The 17833-nt window shown below is 37.8% G+C and overlaps 1 protein-coding gene across 1 annotated transcript in view; it reads right to left on the reverse strand.

Annotated features, from left to right (window-relative positions):
• Positions 1 to 17833, reverse strand: part of KIDINS220 (kinase D-interacting substrate, 220kDa) — a 93273-nt gene that overhangs the window by 42180 nt on the left and 33260 nt on the right. The window contains 10 exon segments of the mRNA XM_010852041.1: positions 4858 to 5020; positions 6889 to 7033; positions 8476 to 8564; positions 8731 to 8974; positions 9800 to 9940; positions 11077 to 11366; positions 11526 to 11677; positions 13334 to 13499; positions 14489 to 14668; positions 15608 to 15772. Of these exon segments, the coding sequence (XP_010850343.1) occupies positions 4858 to 5020; positions 6889 to 7033; positions 8476 to 8564; positions 8731 to 8974; positions 9800 to 9940; positions 11077 to 11366; positions 11526 to 11677; positions 13334 to 13499; positions 14489 to 14668; positions 15608 to 15772 (1735 nt within the window).

Raw genomic sequence — 17833 nt, forward strand, 5'->3', positions numbered from 1 at the left:
CCTGTAAGTTCCTCAAGGGCATTAGATGCTTTGCATGTTTGTCCCTCTACCCTACCTCCTCAGGCAGCCCCTGGAACACATAAAAGCACAAAGGACACAATGTGAGCCCTAACCTACAGTAAAGACCCACACTAAACACACATCACATGAAGAAAATGTACTAGAATGGGCACACTAATGAAAACTGCACCTTTCGTACCCGCTTGCTCCGTACCTTTAGAGGTACTGGCTGATTCTGACATTAGAATCAACCAGTGAATAAAGTGTGGTTTGTGATTCATTCTGCCACCACGGAACAAAATAGTAGGTTTTTTTCTTAGAGCTTTCAAAAGAGCCATGTATAGATACAAAATGATTTTCAATTTGCCATGTGTGAAAAGGTTACTAAAATCACAGGAGTGCACTAAGGAGTACAGCTCTTAGATTCATTTAATTCAAATTATGTCCCTAAGTAAAAATGTTAACAAAGCAACATTTACTGAACAGTCACTGTGGAGAACAAAAGGCACGGGAATAGGAAAATTTTTTAATAAGAACCAGGTACTTCATCTACACACACATACATATTTTCTTTTGCCAAACCATCTGAAAGTGTATTTCACACCTAAATATTTCACCATGAATGTCCCCCAAACACCCTTAGCATACCGAAGGATATTAACATTAACTCAAAGACTCAAATTCCCCAACTGCCCACAAAATGCCCTTCAGTGCTCTACTCTTATGATAGATTCCAATCACAGCTCACACACTGCATTTGGGCTGTGGGATCTCTTCAGTCTCCCTCAGTGGCCAATATGGAACCTAAGCCAGTTGCCTTGTAGCGTGTTCCACATCTCAGATTCATCTGGCCGTTTCCTCATAATTAGGATCACAGTAAAACACGGCTGGCAACAAGAGCACATAGGTGATGTGGTACCTTCTACCGCATTTTATCTAGAGTCATATGAGCCTGATGCTGGGAAAGATGGAAGGCAAGACGAGAAGAGGGTGGCAGAGAATGGGATGGTTAGATAGCATCACTGACTCAATGAACATGAATCTGCGCAAACTCCAGGAGATGGTGAAGGACAGGGAAGCCTGGCGTGCTGCAGTCCATGGGGTTGCAAGAGTCAAACACAACTTAGCGACTAAACAACACAATGCTATGCCTCCCATTAGATGTCAGACTTGACTATTTGATTAAAACTGGTGACAAGTCTCTCCCAGCAAGGTCATTTCTTCTGTGGTTGCACATAACCTGGGGAGTGACACTTTGAGATCACGTGTGCCTCGTGTTCCCCAACAACTTCCCCCCAGTAGTTTTTGCAACCACTGATGATCCTTGCTTGAATCAATGATTATACTGGGGATTAAAAAATAATAATTTTTAAATTTCACTCATTCCTTCTACATTTATTAGCTGGCATTCTAAACAAAGAATTATTCCTTGTTTGCTCTCTTCTAAGTATTACTATGGACTCATGGATTTTTTTTTGTTGATATGTTATAACCCATTACTATCATTTTCCTTTGTGAAAATGGGCCCAAGTTTGAAAGGTGCTCCTTCAGACTACATCCTGTGGCTATCTGTGCAAACCGGGCTGTCCTCGAACACATCCTTCCTTGGTTTCTGGCACAAAAATGCAGACTCCCCTTGAGCTTTCCCTGCTTCTGACCTGGAATTAGCCATTTCTCCAAGGAGTCCAGCTCCAGGTGGGCTCACAGTTTGGGGATATTTTTGCTCCCTTTCGCTGGGCAAAGCAAGGGAAAATCTCGTTTTAAATTATGAGCTAATAATTTAACATTTCCAAATCCAATCTGCTTTCCAGATGGCTCAGCAGGTAAAGAATCTGCCTGCAGTGCAGGAAACACAGGCAACCTGGGTTCAATCCATGGGTCAGGAAGATCCCCTGGAGGAAGGAAATGACAACCCATTCCAATATTCCTGCCTGGGAAATCTCATGAACAGTGAGGCTGGAGAAGAGTCTTCAAGTCCCCTTGAACTGCAAGGAGATCAAACCAGTCAATCCTAAAGGAAATCAACCCTGAATATTCAATGGAAAGACTGATGCTGAAGCTGAAGCTCCAATACTCTGGCCACCTCATGTGAAGAGCCGACTCATTGGAAAAGACCTTGATGCTGGGAAAGATTGAAGGCAAAAAGAAAAGGGGGCGACAGAGGGTGAGATGGTTGGATAGCATCACCAACTCAATGGACATGAATCTGAGCAAACTACAGGACATAATGGACAGGGAAGCCTGGTGCACTGCAGTCCATGAGGTCACAGAGTCAGACACGACCTAGTGACCTAACAACAACAAAATCCAATCTAATATCACAGTGCTCTTCCTGATTTTTTCCATTCAATATTGGTATTCCCTTCTCCCAAAGAGAAAACACTGGCTTCCAAGAATAGCAATTTATTCATTCATTTACTCTATCTTACAATACATGCAAAAGGACTTCAGGAGTACAATAATACAATTAGCAACAATAAACCTACTAAGTTCAAGATTTCGTTGTAGCTAATTTTGTCCTCAGTATATTCTACTAAGAATAAAGAGTCAAGAGAAAACTGAGTTCCAAGGTGTTTGTATTAATATTTTTCTGTGTGGTTATACTATCAATTTCATATACCATTAGCATCAATTCTTCCTGTTTATATTCAATATTAGGGTTTGCTTTTTTCTATCCTTTTTGAATTAGTTTTTTTAATATATGAAAGGCAAACCATATAAAAATACACATTCAGAGTACATCTCATTCCCCATCTAAGCATCCTCTTCGGGTAAACGTTTTTATTAGTTTGTTTTTTCCTTCCTGTAGGTTGTTTTATTTTTTCACAAAAAATAATACATATTTACATATTTATATGTAGATATCCTTACTCTCCCTTCTTTCTTACACAAATAGAGCATGTTATACACTCTCACATTTTGCAGTTTTCACTTACTAATGTATCCTTAAAATTTCTCCATATCAAATCATAGTTTTTTTCTCATTTTCTACAGTTACAAAACACTCTATTATGGTAGATGTGCCATTATTTATTCAACTAGTGTTTCTAAAAACATGCAGTTAAGTTATGGTGCTACAGATAAGGTCACAATAAATAAATAAGGTCACAATAATGTATAAGTATTTTATCACTGTGGAGGTGTGTGTTTAGAGTAAATTTCCACAGTGGGATTGCTGGGTGAAAAAGTAAATACATACTTACTTGTTCACCATTGTATTTCCAGTATTGGCAGCAGGGCCCAGCAGACACTTAATAAGCTTTTTTTGATTAAACTGAATCATGAATTTTTCTGAGAGTTTTAAAAATCTTTTGATATTTTTACATCTCTCCTGCTTCTATTTCCTGAGGACACAGACTTTCTCACCAAGTCTCACCCTCTTCACAGACCACACATGGGGCCAAGGGCTGAGCACACAGCCCTTAGAACGTGAAACACTGTCAATGCTTTTGTACTCCTGAGACACAGGAAACTTCTAGGCATCACGTTCAATTATATGAAGGTGAAGGGATTGACTTGAGTCCTGTTCTGCACCAAAACCTAAAACTGTGCTCATCCAGCAAATATTCATTATGCAGCACCTGTTACGATGCAAATGTTTATTCATGAAACAAAACAACAGTCTACTACACAACCAAGGAAAAAACCAATCATGTATCTCATAATAAAAAGAGGAGTTCTAAGATATCAAAGAGCAGATGCATCCAGTAACACTGCTCTGCAGGCCCCTGGCAGCTGTGGACCACTGCCATCTACTGGAACACCTACTTCACACAGCCCACACAGTTTACAATGATTAATGTTGCATAAATTGAACATATAACCTCAAGAGCTCAAGTGTGTAGACAAATACTACAACCATCCTCTATATTCTAAAATCAGTTATTTACCTAAAAATATTAGACAAAATATGTACATGAAAAATGGGGATTGGAAAATAATGAAAACCATATGCTGATAATACTCAAGGATAAACTATTTACAATCTTAAAAGTTAAATATAGAAACTCTACACTGAATGGTTGGTCAGGTTTACTATTTCATTTACATGTTCAAAATAATGCTTCAATTACACTAAGTTTTATACAATTGCATAGCTCCCTTGAATTGCATTTTTTCCTAAGAGATATTTTTATTTAGAGTTGTAATTGAAAGCTATGAAGGTATTAAGTATTCTGGTAAACAAAGAGGATTATAATTTTGTTTGTGAATTTGACAAGAAAGTGGTACTCTTAAAACCTGACATACTTGACACTACACTGAGCCTTGACTGTGTTTTCCCAGAAAAAACTGAATCAATTTCTTTATCAGAAGTAGATTTTAAAAGTACTTCCAATGACTATAAAAGAACAATAAATTCCTTTACTGTTTAGTGCAAAGCACGTTTACCAGCCCGTATTCACAGTTCCCTGGGTCTTCCAGATACAAAGCTGTGAAAACACTTGCACTAATGATTTGGAAAATGTGACCTCCTCAATATTCTATCAAGACACTTAGAATAAAAAATAAAAGACACTTAGAATAAAAAATAAAATGGACGATAAACAATGTTTTAAGGTTTGCCTTTTGTATATTTAAATACATAAATTTAATAGGACTATTAAACATCTTTTATCATATAGGTTACACAAGAAAGAATCTATCCAAATAAAGCTGTAAATTTTACATGATGGGATATATACCTGTGCTAACACAACTCTGAAATTATAATGGAAGAATTACTAACGAAAATGATTAACCTCAGAACTCTACATTTTATACATATTATTTTGCATTCATTTTGCTTTGTATGCATTTTTTCTTAAGAGTCAACTCAATTTAAAACAAATTTAAATATAAAAAGGTCAGATAAAGTACCTTTCATAGATGGTTTTTAACGTCATTTGATCTGGGATACCTTCGGTCTCTTCCAAATACAATATGAGCCATGAAGTTCTGTACGGCCACTGCTCAGTTAGGTTGATCCAGCTAGCAAGCCTATCCCAGTTGAAACTTATCTGGTTGGCTCTCAGTAATCGTCCTTTAAAGAATACAAAAACATTTTAGAATTAATAGGTATGTAACGTTATGTTAAGCCAACCATTCTGTATATTCACAAATAACCAACTTCCACTGTTTTTTAATTTGCCACTTAACTTACACTACAAATTCACAACTAATATCTATATGCCTGCTAGGAGAGGACCAGGGGGATGAGTATAGAGTTTCAGTTTAATGGGATGGAATGCATTATGGAGATGGATGGTGGTGAAGGTTACACAAATAGTGAAAGTATTTAATACCACCCAAATGGACCCTGGTTAAGATGGTAAATTTTAAGTGTATATCATTTAACACATTAAAAAAAAAGAAAAAAAAATGTAATTTGAAAATTAAAGCAGAATAGCAGCATGTAAAAATCTGAACTTCAACATTTTCAATTATAAATTAATTATAGTTATACAAATTAGCATAAAATTATTTTTATACAAAGAGAAAAATTAAACCTGAGGTGAAATTTTTAAATCATCAAATTTTAAAATAACAGTAGACCACTGACAGTCGATTTTCACTATCGAAACCAACACTGGTTTTATTAGACACACAATGCAAAATAAAACTGGTGTTTGGCAGTGTATAAACACAGTCCATCCTTTTGTTTCTGGAAGGGAATTGCTCTGTTGATGTTGCACTGCCGGGGACCAGCCCCGGCTGATCCAGGGTATTCGAAGGAGAGACGGCGTAGGCGAAGATCAGGAAACAACTGCTTAATTAAATGTTAATTAAGGATATAAAGAGTAATAGAATGAGGATAGCTCAGTGAGGAAATTCAGTGGAGAAAAGAGGCTGAAATAAGGATAGCTCAGTGAGGAAATTCAGTGGAGAAAAGAGGCTGAATAATTCAGCCAGAAGGTAAGAGAAAGAACAACATGGGGAGACCAAGTTTCGGTGAACAAGGCCCGCACTTTATTTTTCAAAGTAGTTTTTATACCTTAAATTATGCATAGAGGATAATGGGGGAAGGGGTAGAGTCTTGCAGCAAACCAGGCTTTCTTCCTGCAAACTTATCATATGCAAAAGCTTAGGTGATTTGCATCATCTTCTGGCCCAGAGGCCTGTTAACATTTTAAGACCTTTTCTTCTGAAAACTTATTTTTCTCTAAAGGTGATTGGTCAGGAGCCACCCTCCAAAAGCATTAGATAAAGTTGCATTCCTACAGAGCAAAGGTGTGGTGGGCTATAACAAGAAAAAGAATTAACTCAAGGGTCCCAGGTTACAAACATTAAAGCTACTACTTACACCAATTATATTAATCAATACACTGCCAGGGACACAGCAGGTAAGGGATATGGAGACTTAGCAGCAAACATTGGCCCAACAAGTGAAAATCCCTTCACCAATACAATTTCTAATCAATCTTTTAACTGCTCAAAGGAATCTGTATTTAGACAGTTTAGAACATCTCCTGCCTCTCACAGTTGGGAGGCTCTGAACAATCACATGTGGCCGGAAAAACCTATTCAGGCAGGCTAGAGGATTTCCAAAGGAGTTTGTAGGTTAAACACTGTCACACCCAGGAATTATTAACTGGAGCTGTAAGCTAACTCTTTTTTCAGAGAGAGGTAGTGGGGGACAGCCCCCCGTAAAGTCAGAGGTGTAGGTGAAAGCACAAAGCAGAAAGTAGGCAGACTCTGGTTTTGGGGGTATATGCTCGAGAATTTCCAGGGGGACTCCTGAAGCTCGATCCCGCCTTTGCGTATGCCGAGCCTCCTTCCTCATGACCTTTGTCATGGGCGGAGTTCCTCACGCTGGCTACTGGCAGTGATAGAATTCCAGTTGAGCTATGCCGGTAGCCGGCATATTGCACCTTACTGTCTACCACACAACACTAAGACAAGGAAACTCACCTGTCACAGAAACAATGTTGAGCAGTCTCCTCATGGTCTGCGGGCTTATGTCACTGAACCAGTCCTCCGTAACCAGCAGTTTCGTGAGGTCGAAGGACATCTGCCGGGTAATCGTGCGCTGCATCTGCCTTCTTCGGTAAGTGTCCTGAAACGGGGTAGCATCAGTGAGCGTGAGCCCTCACTTCAACCCTGAGAGCCTGAGGCTCTTTTGAGAAGTTAATACATGTCTATGTCAACAACAAAAACAATCCAAAATTTCAGTCAAAGAGGAAGATAAAATAGTACAAAAAGTATTATTACTACTCCCTGAAGTAGAATATATACTGATCTCTAAAGTAAGTATTTCTAGCAAATGCATCAGAGACTATAGTTTAGCTTTGGGTGTACCTGATTTATAGTTGTAGAATCAGAGAAAGCTCAATGCCTTGAAAAATATAAATAAGCTGAACTGTATAAAGAAAATTCAATTCAAACTCTTATGGGAGCTCGGTATCTATAGGAACTCTGATAATAAAGCAAATAACCCCTTGCACAGATTTAAGGATTCAGCATTTTGATTTTTAGGTTATTTTCAAACGTGACAGTTACCGAAAGGGCACAGCTGCTGTATCCTCATGTCTAGTAAGAATGAAAGGCTCTCTACTGGGTGGGGATCCCATCCAATCAGGAGAAGCAGGCACAACGAGGGTGGTTCTCATCTAAGGTCACAAGACAGGGGAACCCAAGGGTCCAGGCTCCCAGGACAGAAATTCTAAATGGCAACTCATACCCCACTCTTAATTTAGAGTTGTCAATTATCCTTCATAATATTATTTCTGCATCCATACTTGTACATGGTAAAGGCATAAAATCAAAATACCTGAAGACAGTTTTTAAAATGTAAAATGTCCCAATTAAAGATTTGCAAACTGGGGGGGCAGGGCGGGTAGTGGAAAATATCACCAATGCTAGCCCAAGCTCGCCATCCATAAGCAGCATTGTTACCATCACTTACCTGCAAAGGTATATCTCCTGTCTTATAATAGCCCCAGTTCTTTACAAAAGGCTCCTAGGATAGGGCAGGGCAGGGAAACTAGTGTCTCCCAGGAGACAACCAACAGACTGGGAAAGGCACACAAGGTCACTACGTGGGGATAGAAAAAAAGAGCGCACACCTCACAAACATTAGGGCAGGAGGTCAGCAGGACAACACAGCAAAGACTGGTTCCCACACCACAAGCCTCTCCCCCTTACAGCTGTGCTGACAATGGCCCCTGGGACAAGCACAACCTGACCTGGGATGAACCTAACGGTTCTCTGCCCCCAGTGACATCACCTGGGCAGCTTTCAAATCTCACTCTCAGAGGTTCTGATTTAACTGGTCTGGAGTGGGACCTGGGTTGAGAGCAGGCTGGGAGAGACCGGGCACTCCTATATAATTTACAGTTATTATGGCTCCAGGTTCAGACATTCCCTGAAAAACCACCAATGATAAAATATACTTTATGAGCTCAATGCAGTATTTATAAAATAAATAAGTGGCCTTACCTTGGTTTTACTTAAACAACAGCAATACAAACAAATGGCTCAAAACATACACTATCTTACCCGTCTATTGAGGGCCGTCTTGCTACCAAGTTTTGTCATCTCTCCAAGGCTGTTTTGTGAAACTCTTCTGTCAGCATCTTCCTGCATCCCTAAAAGAGTTTATCAAGAAAGCACCATTTGTCCTGAAACTCTGCTGTAAATGATACTTAAAGAGTTGTGAAATTTGAACAATACTTTCCAAGGTAAGAGGAGATGCAAAATGAAAAACTATGGAACCACTTCAAACCCAAAGTATCCGAGGAACTTGATCTTTACCTGTATTATCCGAGCATGGAACATCTCCATTAGTTGTTGAAGTTACAAGAAATTTTCTTGCACTGCTTAGTCCCCGGCTGTTGAGGAAAACGGGCAGATGAACTATATTGCGCATATAGTCATGTCCATTGATGTTTGAGTCACGAAGCACACTATTGAGGTTCTGATTAATTGCCTTTATGATAATATGTGGATCACTTGCAAAAATGGCAATGAATGGGCCTTTTGAAAACAGAACTCGGACCTGTGGTAGAAGAAATGTAAAATCACAATAAAAAAATTATCCAAAGTAATAAAACCTCTCTTCAAAATCTGTGTTAGCCTTTGTGACTACATTTTAAAATAGCATTTCCTTTTCATTCAAATGTTATTCTATGTGAAAACAAATTTTATTGAAGTTTCAATCTGTTTTTTCACCACCTGACAATTTAACATTTGACAGTGATAGAATCTCTGAAGGAAACAACTAGTCCTGTCCTACTTTGAGACACTCAGATCTACGTAAGAAGTAAGATCCACAAACATGAGAAATACTCATGAGCACACATGATGCACTGTAAGAGCAACACACATGAGAAACACTCATGAAGTACTCCTGAGCAGACACGGTGCACTGCACACACTGGTCTAGTAAGATCCACACACATGAGAAATACAAGCAGACACAGTGAACTGCACACACTAGTCTCTGACCACAGGCACACACCGCTGCTTATACCAGACCTTACAGAAAGCCACAAACCTTTCTTACTTTTTAACAAAAACTCCACAAATTCTGTGGTTTCCCCACCCCTATCTATATTCTGACCATAACCATCTGTAGAGAAACGCTGGAGTCACACCCTGGACTTTAGAGACCCCCCTACTCACATTTCCCCTCACACTGCCATTAACCTAAAATTGGTTAAATCTGCTTGGAATGAAACTTCTGCTGTTTCTGCATAAAACACACAGTTGTTTCTATAAAAGAAAAAACAGTATTCAAATTCCACTTGAAATATTCACGAAGCTGTTCCTCTCAGCTGCCACATATGTGACAGTTAAAAGTTTCAAGACGGTTAAGACGTACAGTGTCCAGCATCTGGAGTACTTTGTCCTGCTCACAGGCATCTAACCCATCGATGATAACCACCAGCCTTGTCTGATTCTGAGTGAAGCTGTCAATGGTTTTTGCCATCCTGGCCATCAATTCCACTTCACACTTAAGAACCTGTGCAAAAGAAAGGATACACTGCGCTAAAGATTCGAGAAACTTAAGTACCTCTCTTAAAGAGCCTGAAAGTCGCCTACTAGGAGAAAAGAAACCCCAAGTGCTTGCTGCCAGCTGTGGTTCCACTTAGTGGAACTGTAGTGAATGTGTCACCATTTACAAAGTGCCTTCATCTAAATTAAAGCATTTCTTACAAAGAGGTAGACAACGTCATATCCATTTTAAAAGGACAAACTTGGCTGAAGTGACTTACATGCCAAGATCACATGCTCTGAAGGTCAGAAGACAGATTAGAATGCAAATCCAAATGGTCTACATGCCACACCACAACTGGCTTCCTGATGACATGTGACCTTGATCAAAGGAAAGGGCTGTGGATAATTGTATAAAGTCCTTTTTTACTCTAAAAGTACATTCCTATCTTCTAGGTTTTGGTGGTTCCATTTGTCTACTCTACCAGGCTGCAGAGCAACCTAAACATTAGGTAATAACTACCACCTGAGGGATAATCTGCTAATTCTTTGCTGTTGCTATTTAGCTGCTAAGTTGCGTCCGACTCTTTGCGACCCCACGGACTGCAGCACACCAGGCTCCTCTGTCTTCCACTATCTCCTCAAGTTTGCTCAAATTCATATCCATTGAGTCAGTGACGCTATCTAACCATCTCATCCTCTGCCGTCTCCTTCTTTGCCTTCAATCTTTCCCAGCACCAGGCTGTTTTCCAATGAACTGGCTCTTCACATCTGGGGGCCAAAGTACTGAAGCTATAGTTAACTCTACGAGGATCTTATAAAAGTCGATTTTATAAAAAGACATTACTGTTAAAACTTTTTCCACACTACACATGCATTTTTCATAGGAAAAATCTGGATTAAAACTAAAAACAAGTGCAATTCTCTAACAGTTAGAAAACAGACTCCCTAAAAGCCCCAGTGATGATGATCATGAGAGCATATTCACATTAGGACTATTTTCTTTTTTTTTTTTTTTTATTTTGGTTGCACCACACAGCTTGTGGGATCTTAGTTCCCTGACCAGGGATCAAACCTGGGCCCTTGGTAGTGAAAGCAGAGTCCTAACCACTGGACCGCCAGAGAATCCCCAGAATTATTTTCTAACAAGCAAAGTGTGCTTACTTTCATGAATCCTTCACTTTTCAGTTTGTGCAGTTTGGAGGCAGCATTATGGAGGCGTTTCCTTTGAGAATTCAGAAGTGAATCCAGCACCTGCCACCATGTTCGACAGTTCAGCACAAACGCCAACCCCACTATGGACGCAATTGATATGAGGACAGCATTCACTGTCATATGCTTCGGGTCAACTCTGAATATAGCCAGAAGAGTAATTGCAGCAATAATGCAGCCAAAGATGAAAAGGAAGATGACAAAAGATGGGAGACAACACGTTTTTTTCCATTTCTTTTTACCTGTAAAACACGACAAATGGTTTTAACATCTCAAGCATCCAGAAAACCCCAATCATTACAGTGACAGCATATGACGAACCTGCTGTTCATGTTTCCAAGCATTTTGTCCATCCCATCCTCAACCACTCCATATACAGTAAGAAGAGAAGAAGGTCCTACCCTGCGTATCTTCAGTCTTGAACACTCGGAAAAGCCTGGTTGCCAAAAAGCCAAACTCTCTTTCACAAGCATCTGAGAGGGTGGCGATCATTTCAGCCATTGAAGTTTCCCCACCTACGCTGGACAGTCTATTATAATCTGTAAACAAAAACCTTGGGGAAAGGGGAAAGAAAATGTTATGCCGCTACCTAAAGAAACAGTTTCAACATACATTATGTCTATCACGTAGCTCCTGTTTCCTTCCTGTCTCTGTCAAAACATTGTTTTTAAAATTCTATTTGTAATTAGGTATCTTCCATTTCTAACAGCTTATATTCTTTTCTTAGGAAAAGACAGTAACAAAAGTTAAATTAGTAGAGTTATATGAAGCAATTCTGACTAAAAGCAGAAAAGGGAAAAGGTCATGACAGAACCTAGACAAAGGAGCCAGACATCTCCCCAGACCTCATGACACAACAATTCAACAGTGGCGCCCCACATCAGTCAGAAAAAGCCGCACAAAGGACATTCTGCAAACGCCAACTGAAGAGATTAGAACCTTGAGAAAATAGTAATTAAGAACGTAATGTCATTTAAAAACTCAAGCTTCAGAACGTCCTATTTATAGCTTACTCATCTACCAGGGGTTGAGAAAGAAATTATATTCTTTCCCTAGTTGTTCTGTGAAATAACTGAATTATTTGCATTTTGAGCCTCTGAATGGGTATTACTTCTGCATTAGTTCCTTTATTCCTTTCTACTGCTAAACTCCCATCTTAACCGTATAAACAGGCATTGCTTTCAAAATACAATCCAGGATCACAGTGTACTCTATGTATGCCTGGTCTTAATTAAATCAATGCTATTTTAGTTGTTCTAACTTTTTAAAAGATAATGATCTCATTAATTTTAAATGCTTTTAATTTATTTAAAAATATCTTCCCCAACTTTTTTTATTCTACTCTGTATGTTTTCTTTTTATGTTTTTCATTTTAACTTCTCATTTTAAATCCTTTTCTTAACATTTAATCCTATATACCATTTATTTACCTGTTTTATTTTTATCTTCCTCTCATAGTTTTGATGTCTTACCAGGTTTGGTCCATTCACTTTCAGCTTAACTTACACATATTTTATCTTACAATAATTTCTAAATTCTTAATCTTTGCATATTTAATTATTTTACTAATTTCTGTTGAATTCCTTTTGCTTTCAGTTCTTTAACCTTTTTTTCCATTTTACTTTCCTCTGGGGCCCTCCGGATTGCCTTTACTCTTTGACTTACAAGTTTCTCATCTTTTCTGAACTGTTTGCTTACCTTCCCATTATCATCATACCTGGTAACGATATCATTATCATTTGATATGATGATAACTTTAGAGGAATGGATAAATACATATCCACAGGTGAGGAAAGAACAGCTCAGAGCACATGCTGAGTTGCCAAGGCCACACCCTGATGTCAAGAAGTTCCAGGACTCCATCCTAGACCCAGTACTCTTTACTGATTTGTCCAAAGGATGGTAACAAGTATCATAAGGGGGGAATGTGGAGCTTCACTCAAATAAAATCTGGCAAATCAAAGTTAAATATAATTTTTTATGAAAAGGTGTCTCTGATCTGTAATATACAAGAGGGAGATGTAATATGAAGAGTTTTCCAAGTGTATTTGACCAGGGCATTTTTGTTTTATTTCTCACGTTAAAAAAGTTTAAAGGACCAATGTTTTTTTTTTTTTGGTCTCTTAAAAAAACATGAGAAAAGATGCATTATCAACTTTCATTTGCTTCATTTTATTAAAAATTACTTCTGTCAAAGGGACCAACTCACCTCACAGGTAGAGCTTTAGTGGTTTGCTCTGGCAGCTCAGGTGGGTTCACAAACATCAATTTGAGGAGGAGCTCCAAATAGCCGATATGTCTTGCCAATCTAGTACTGAGGACCCAGGCCCAATTCCAACTCTCTCCTTCCCTCCGTCCACCAAAGTAAATGACAACTAAAAGTCAAGGTTTAAAAAAAAATTATCCAGAACAATCATTAGTCAAGCAGCCTCTTTTCTGCAAACAGTCAAGTATGAAGTAGTGACAGGTAAGCTTACATAATTTTCACGGTCCCTTGTTATTTCCTAACTAGTCCTCAAAGAATTCCTCAACTAATTAACCTCCCCCAACATACATCTGGAGCTTCCCAGAATCCACCTGCCAATGCAGGAGACGTAAAAGATCTGCGTTTAATCCCTGGGTCAGGAAGATCCCCTGGAGTAGGAAATGGCAACCCACTCCAGTATTCTTGCTGGGAGAATCCCATGGACCGAGCCTGGTGGGCTACAATCTATGTGGTCACAAAGAGTTGGACACGACTGGGCATCTGAGCAACAGCAATAGCAAAAACATATTATCAGGTATGTGAAAAACAGAAAGTAAGCTGACTAAAATATGACATAATAAACACAATCAGAAGGATAACGCCTTAAACCGAAGCATATCCTTTAGTTTAGATTCAAATGTAAGTATGACTGGTTTTATCTCTACTTGTGACTGCTGAAGTTACCAACAGTAAACCTATTTCCTTTCCTGCAACTGAAGACACTCCTAAAAACAGGGATTATATATATTTATTACTTTGCTTTTAGATAAAATAAAAATTACAGTCATGATCCAAATGATCAAGAGCATGCCATTATGTCTATGAAGACTTATTTTCAAAAAAGATTCAAATATAAATCATTAACATAAAAAAGGGAAAGTAATTTAAAGTTCTGCTTCAATATTAACAAGTAGTGCACTAGCTTTTAAAGTTTTGCTAGGCAGGCTGGGGACAATGCTCCTCTGAGCCAACTTACAAACTAGCAAAAAATCAATATTCTCACCTAAATAGGAAAACCACCTAGAGACTTCAGAAGACAGACACAGATACAATTTTAAATAAAACAATGAGTTCTGACATTCTCTACATTTTTGAAAAGGATAAAAGGCAAAGACTTACTAAAAAATATATACAAGACAGCCAAGAAGCTCAATGACACTGCAATTCCAAGATTTAGGTCTACTGTAAAAGCAAACAATAAACCAAGCCCTCCACAAAGGAGCAGGGTCAGAAACACCACAAGCCATGAAAACTGAAACAGAGGTTCAATCTGTTGTCCTGCAAAAGTTTTCATTTCATCTGAAAGAGAAATTAATAAGAAAACATTATTTAAGAAATAAAACATTTGAAAATTTCACATTTTCACTATAAACATTTACCTAGCTAGAATGTTGCTACTTAACCATGCTAACCAATGTTCACTTTGCTAAGTATCTCATTCCTTAGGGGCACATTTACCCTTGACCCTTGCCCTACCCACTCTCTTGCTTCCTACTGAAAAGGCATAAAATCCTCTCTCATATATTCCCATCTGTCAAGGTTTTGTTGATATTTTGAGATTTGTATTATGCAACCAACAAAGTATTGTTTCCATATATAAAACTAAAAATTATTACTTTGCTATGTGTCTTCAGAAAACACAGCATCTCCACTTCTCTGCGCCTCCTCACCGCTTCTACCCCCAGTGCCATTTGAGGATCACTGCTCTTTAAGGTGAGCCCAAATGAGCCTGGGACAAGTCATTCATTCCTATTGCAAAACTTAGTTAAAAAAAAAATTTACAGGCAATATTGAAACCTGTCCTTGAAGAAACGAGTAAGATTTTGCCAAGCAAAAGGAGTGGGGTCTCAGGTCAGAGGTGGGGGGAGATGTCTAGGAAGCTCCTACAGAGGAGCCACTCAAGTGTCTGGTCTGCACCTACCAGAGCAGCCATCTGTAACTACAGCGCTGAGCATGCACAAGAGGTAGTGCTGGCAGGTGGGAGCACACGAGCTGACATGTCTGCAAAGGGCCCTGGTTTAAGATACCTATAGGTTTAAGATATCTATAAACAGTGCAGGCAGGAAATCTGCTACAGAGGGGTTCTAATGCAGTGGGATGTTTGTTTTAGAAAGAGAACTCAAATGATTGGGTGGAGGATCAACCACATACCCGTACATAAAACTCTACTTTTACTTAAGAAACACACAAGAGAAAACCTTGTTATATACACAGACACTTTATAAACAAGCCCTTTACCTTCTAGTTTCTTGAGTAAGAAGGATTTACCACTTCCCCACTGTGCATACAGGCCCACACAAATGGGCGGCTGCATGGTAGGCTCACTGAGAATATCTGCCAGGGCACTGCTGTACAGATCGTAACCAAGCATGTCACCATCTGTCTCGGTAGGAGACAAGTGTCCTATAATTATAAACACATGATACCCTAACATTAAAAAGAGACATTATTATTATAAAGGAGCATCAATTCTCAAGTATTAATTGTTTACTCAATTAAAGGAAAAAATAGGTTGAAAGTGTTAGTTGCTCAGTCGTGTCTGATTTTCTGCAACCCTATGGACTGTAGCCCATCAGGCTCCTCTGTCCATGGGATTCTCCAAGCAAGAATATGGAGTGGGTTGCCATTCCCTTCTCCAGGGGATCTTCCTGATCCAGGGATTGAACCCCAGTCTCCTGAATTGCAGGCAGATTCTTTAACATCTAAGCCACCAGGGTTAGACCTGTGTAAAAATAGGTTCAAAGGTTAATAAGTTAATACCATATTTCACAGAACTTAAGATACCTACTAATTACAAGAGGCATCATTATTATGTTCAACTGAGAGAAGAAGAAATGTTGCCAAATTATGACACAATGCTTTCTCACCTACCAATTATAAGACAAAGTCCAACTTCAAGGATACTAAAGTATATTATAAAATATACTAAAGTATATTATATACTAAAGTATATTATAAAATCAATAAAAAGATTAAAACAGAAACTAGTCCATAGGAATCAATTTAATATGTACAGTAAAAATAAAAATAAGGCTATAACATGTTAGTTAAAAACACAAGAGATAAGCAGAAAAAAAATATTCTATGGTTCCAAGCAGAAAGGGTCAATGACTAAGAAAATAGCAATTCTCCCCAAATTAATCTATCACTTTAAGGCAATCTCAATAAAAATCAATGAGAATATTCTAAAAAATTAAAAAGCAAGAATAGCTATGAAAAAAATTTAAAGGCTACCAACAATTAGCTCTCTTTCGAGAAGAATCAAAATACATTCTAAAACTACAATAATTACAATACCACAGAACTCACACAGGATATTAATGTAAGTGGCATGTCTAATCAGTGGGGAAAGGATGAATTAGTAGGTGGCGTTGGGAGAAGTAAGCCATTCTTTTTTTTTTCCTTCTTTTTAATGAAATTAAAACTCTACATCGCATACTTCAACAAAAATAAGTTTCTGAAACAAAAAATTAAACGTAAAGAGTAAAACTATAAAAGTACAAGAAAATATAAGAGAAAAACCTTTAAAAATCTTTGTGTGGAAAAGAGCTTTCCTTCTCAATATAATATTAAAGCCAGAGCTGCAAGAAAAGGTCAACAAACTACAGATTTATATACCTTTCGAATGGGGAATAAAAACACTCCCATCACCATAAACAAAGAATAATCTGGGGAAAGAGATACAATATTTAGCTGGATTCAGGATCAATATCCTTAAAAACACAAAAGTCAATTTTATTAAATACTTAAAAAAAAAAAAGATGACAAAGGGTACAAAGAGGAAAATAGCAAAAATGCAAATAGGCTATAAATGTTATTCAAAGATCTCAATCTCACTAATAATTTTACAATGGAAATTAAAATGAAATTTTTTTATTATCAATCTGATTAGCAAAGGTCAATAAGAAAGCTGGAAATATCCAGTTAGCAAGGTTGTAGGGAATTGCACAAACGTGGCCTAAGGAAGAAGAGATTGTTACAACCATTTTGGAAAGTCTATCAAAACTGAATACCCAGTGACTTGCCAGTTCTATTTCTGGAAGTTTATTCCAAGAAAATAATCCTAAAAATAAAGAGTTAATGGATATTTGTACAAATATGTTCACTGAAGCACTAGCTTTCAATTGCAAAACAAACCAAATATTTATCAATAAAGAACTGAACATACTATTAAAACTCTGAAACATTATGCAACAATCATTTAAAACTTTTATAATACGGTATCTCAAGTTTTTTTTAAGGCTATATACATAGTATAAAACATTTTTAGAAATGTAAAGAATTTACAATTTGTCCAAACAATGACAAATTAGGAGATAAGGGACAATGGGAAGACTGCACTTTTTTTCTACTATATTTGTGTTTTCATCCTTAAAATTTAATGTATGCATTATTATCATCAGAAAAAATATTTTAAAATAAAAAACTCAATACAATAGAATCATACTTAAAAACAAGATGTAA

This window comes from Bison bison, unplaced genomic scaffold, assembly GCF_000754665.1.
Source record: "Bison bison bison isolate TAMUID 2011002044 unplaced genomic scaffold, Bison_UMD1.0 scf7180017864307, whole genome shotgun sequence".
Lineage (NCBI taxonomy): Eukaryota > Metazoa > Chordata > Mammalia > Artiodactyla > Bovidae > Bison > Bison bison.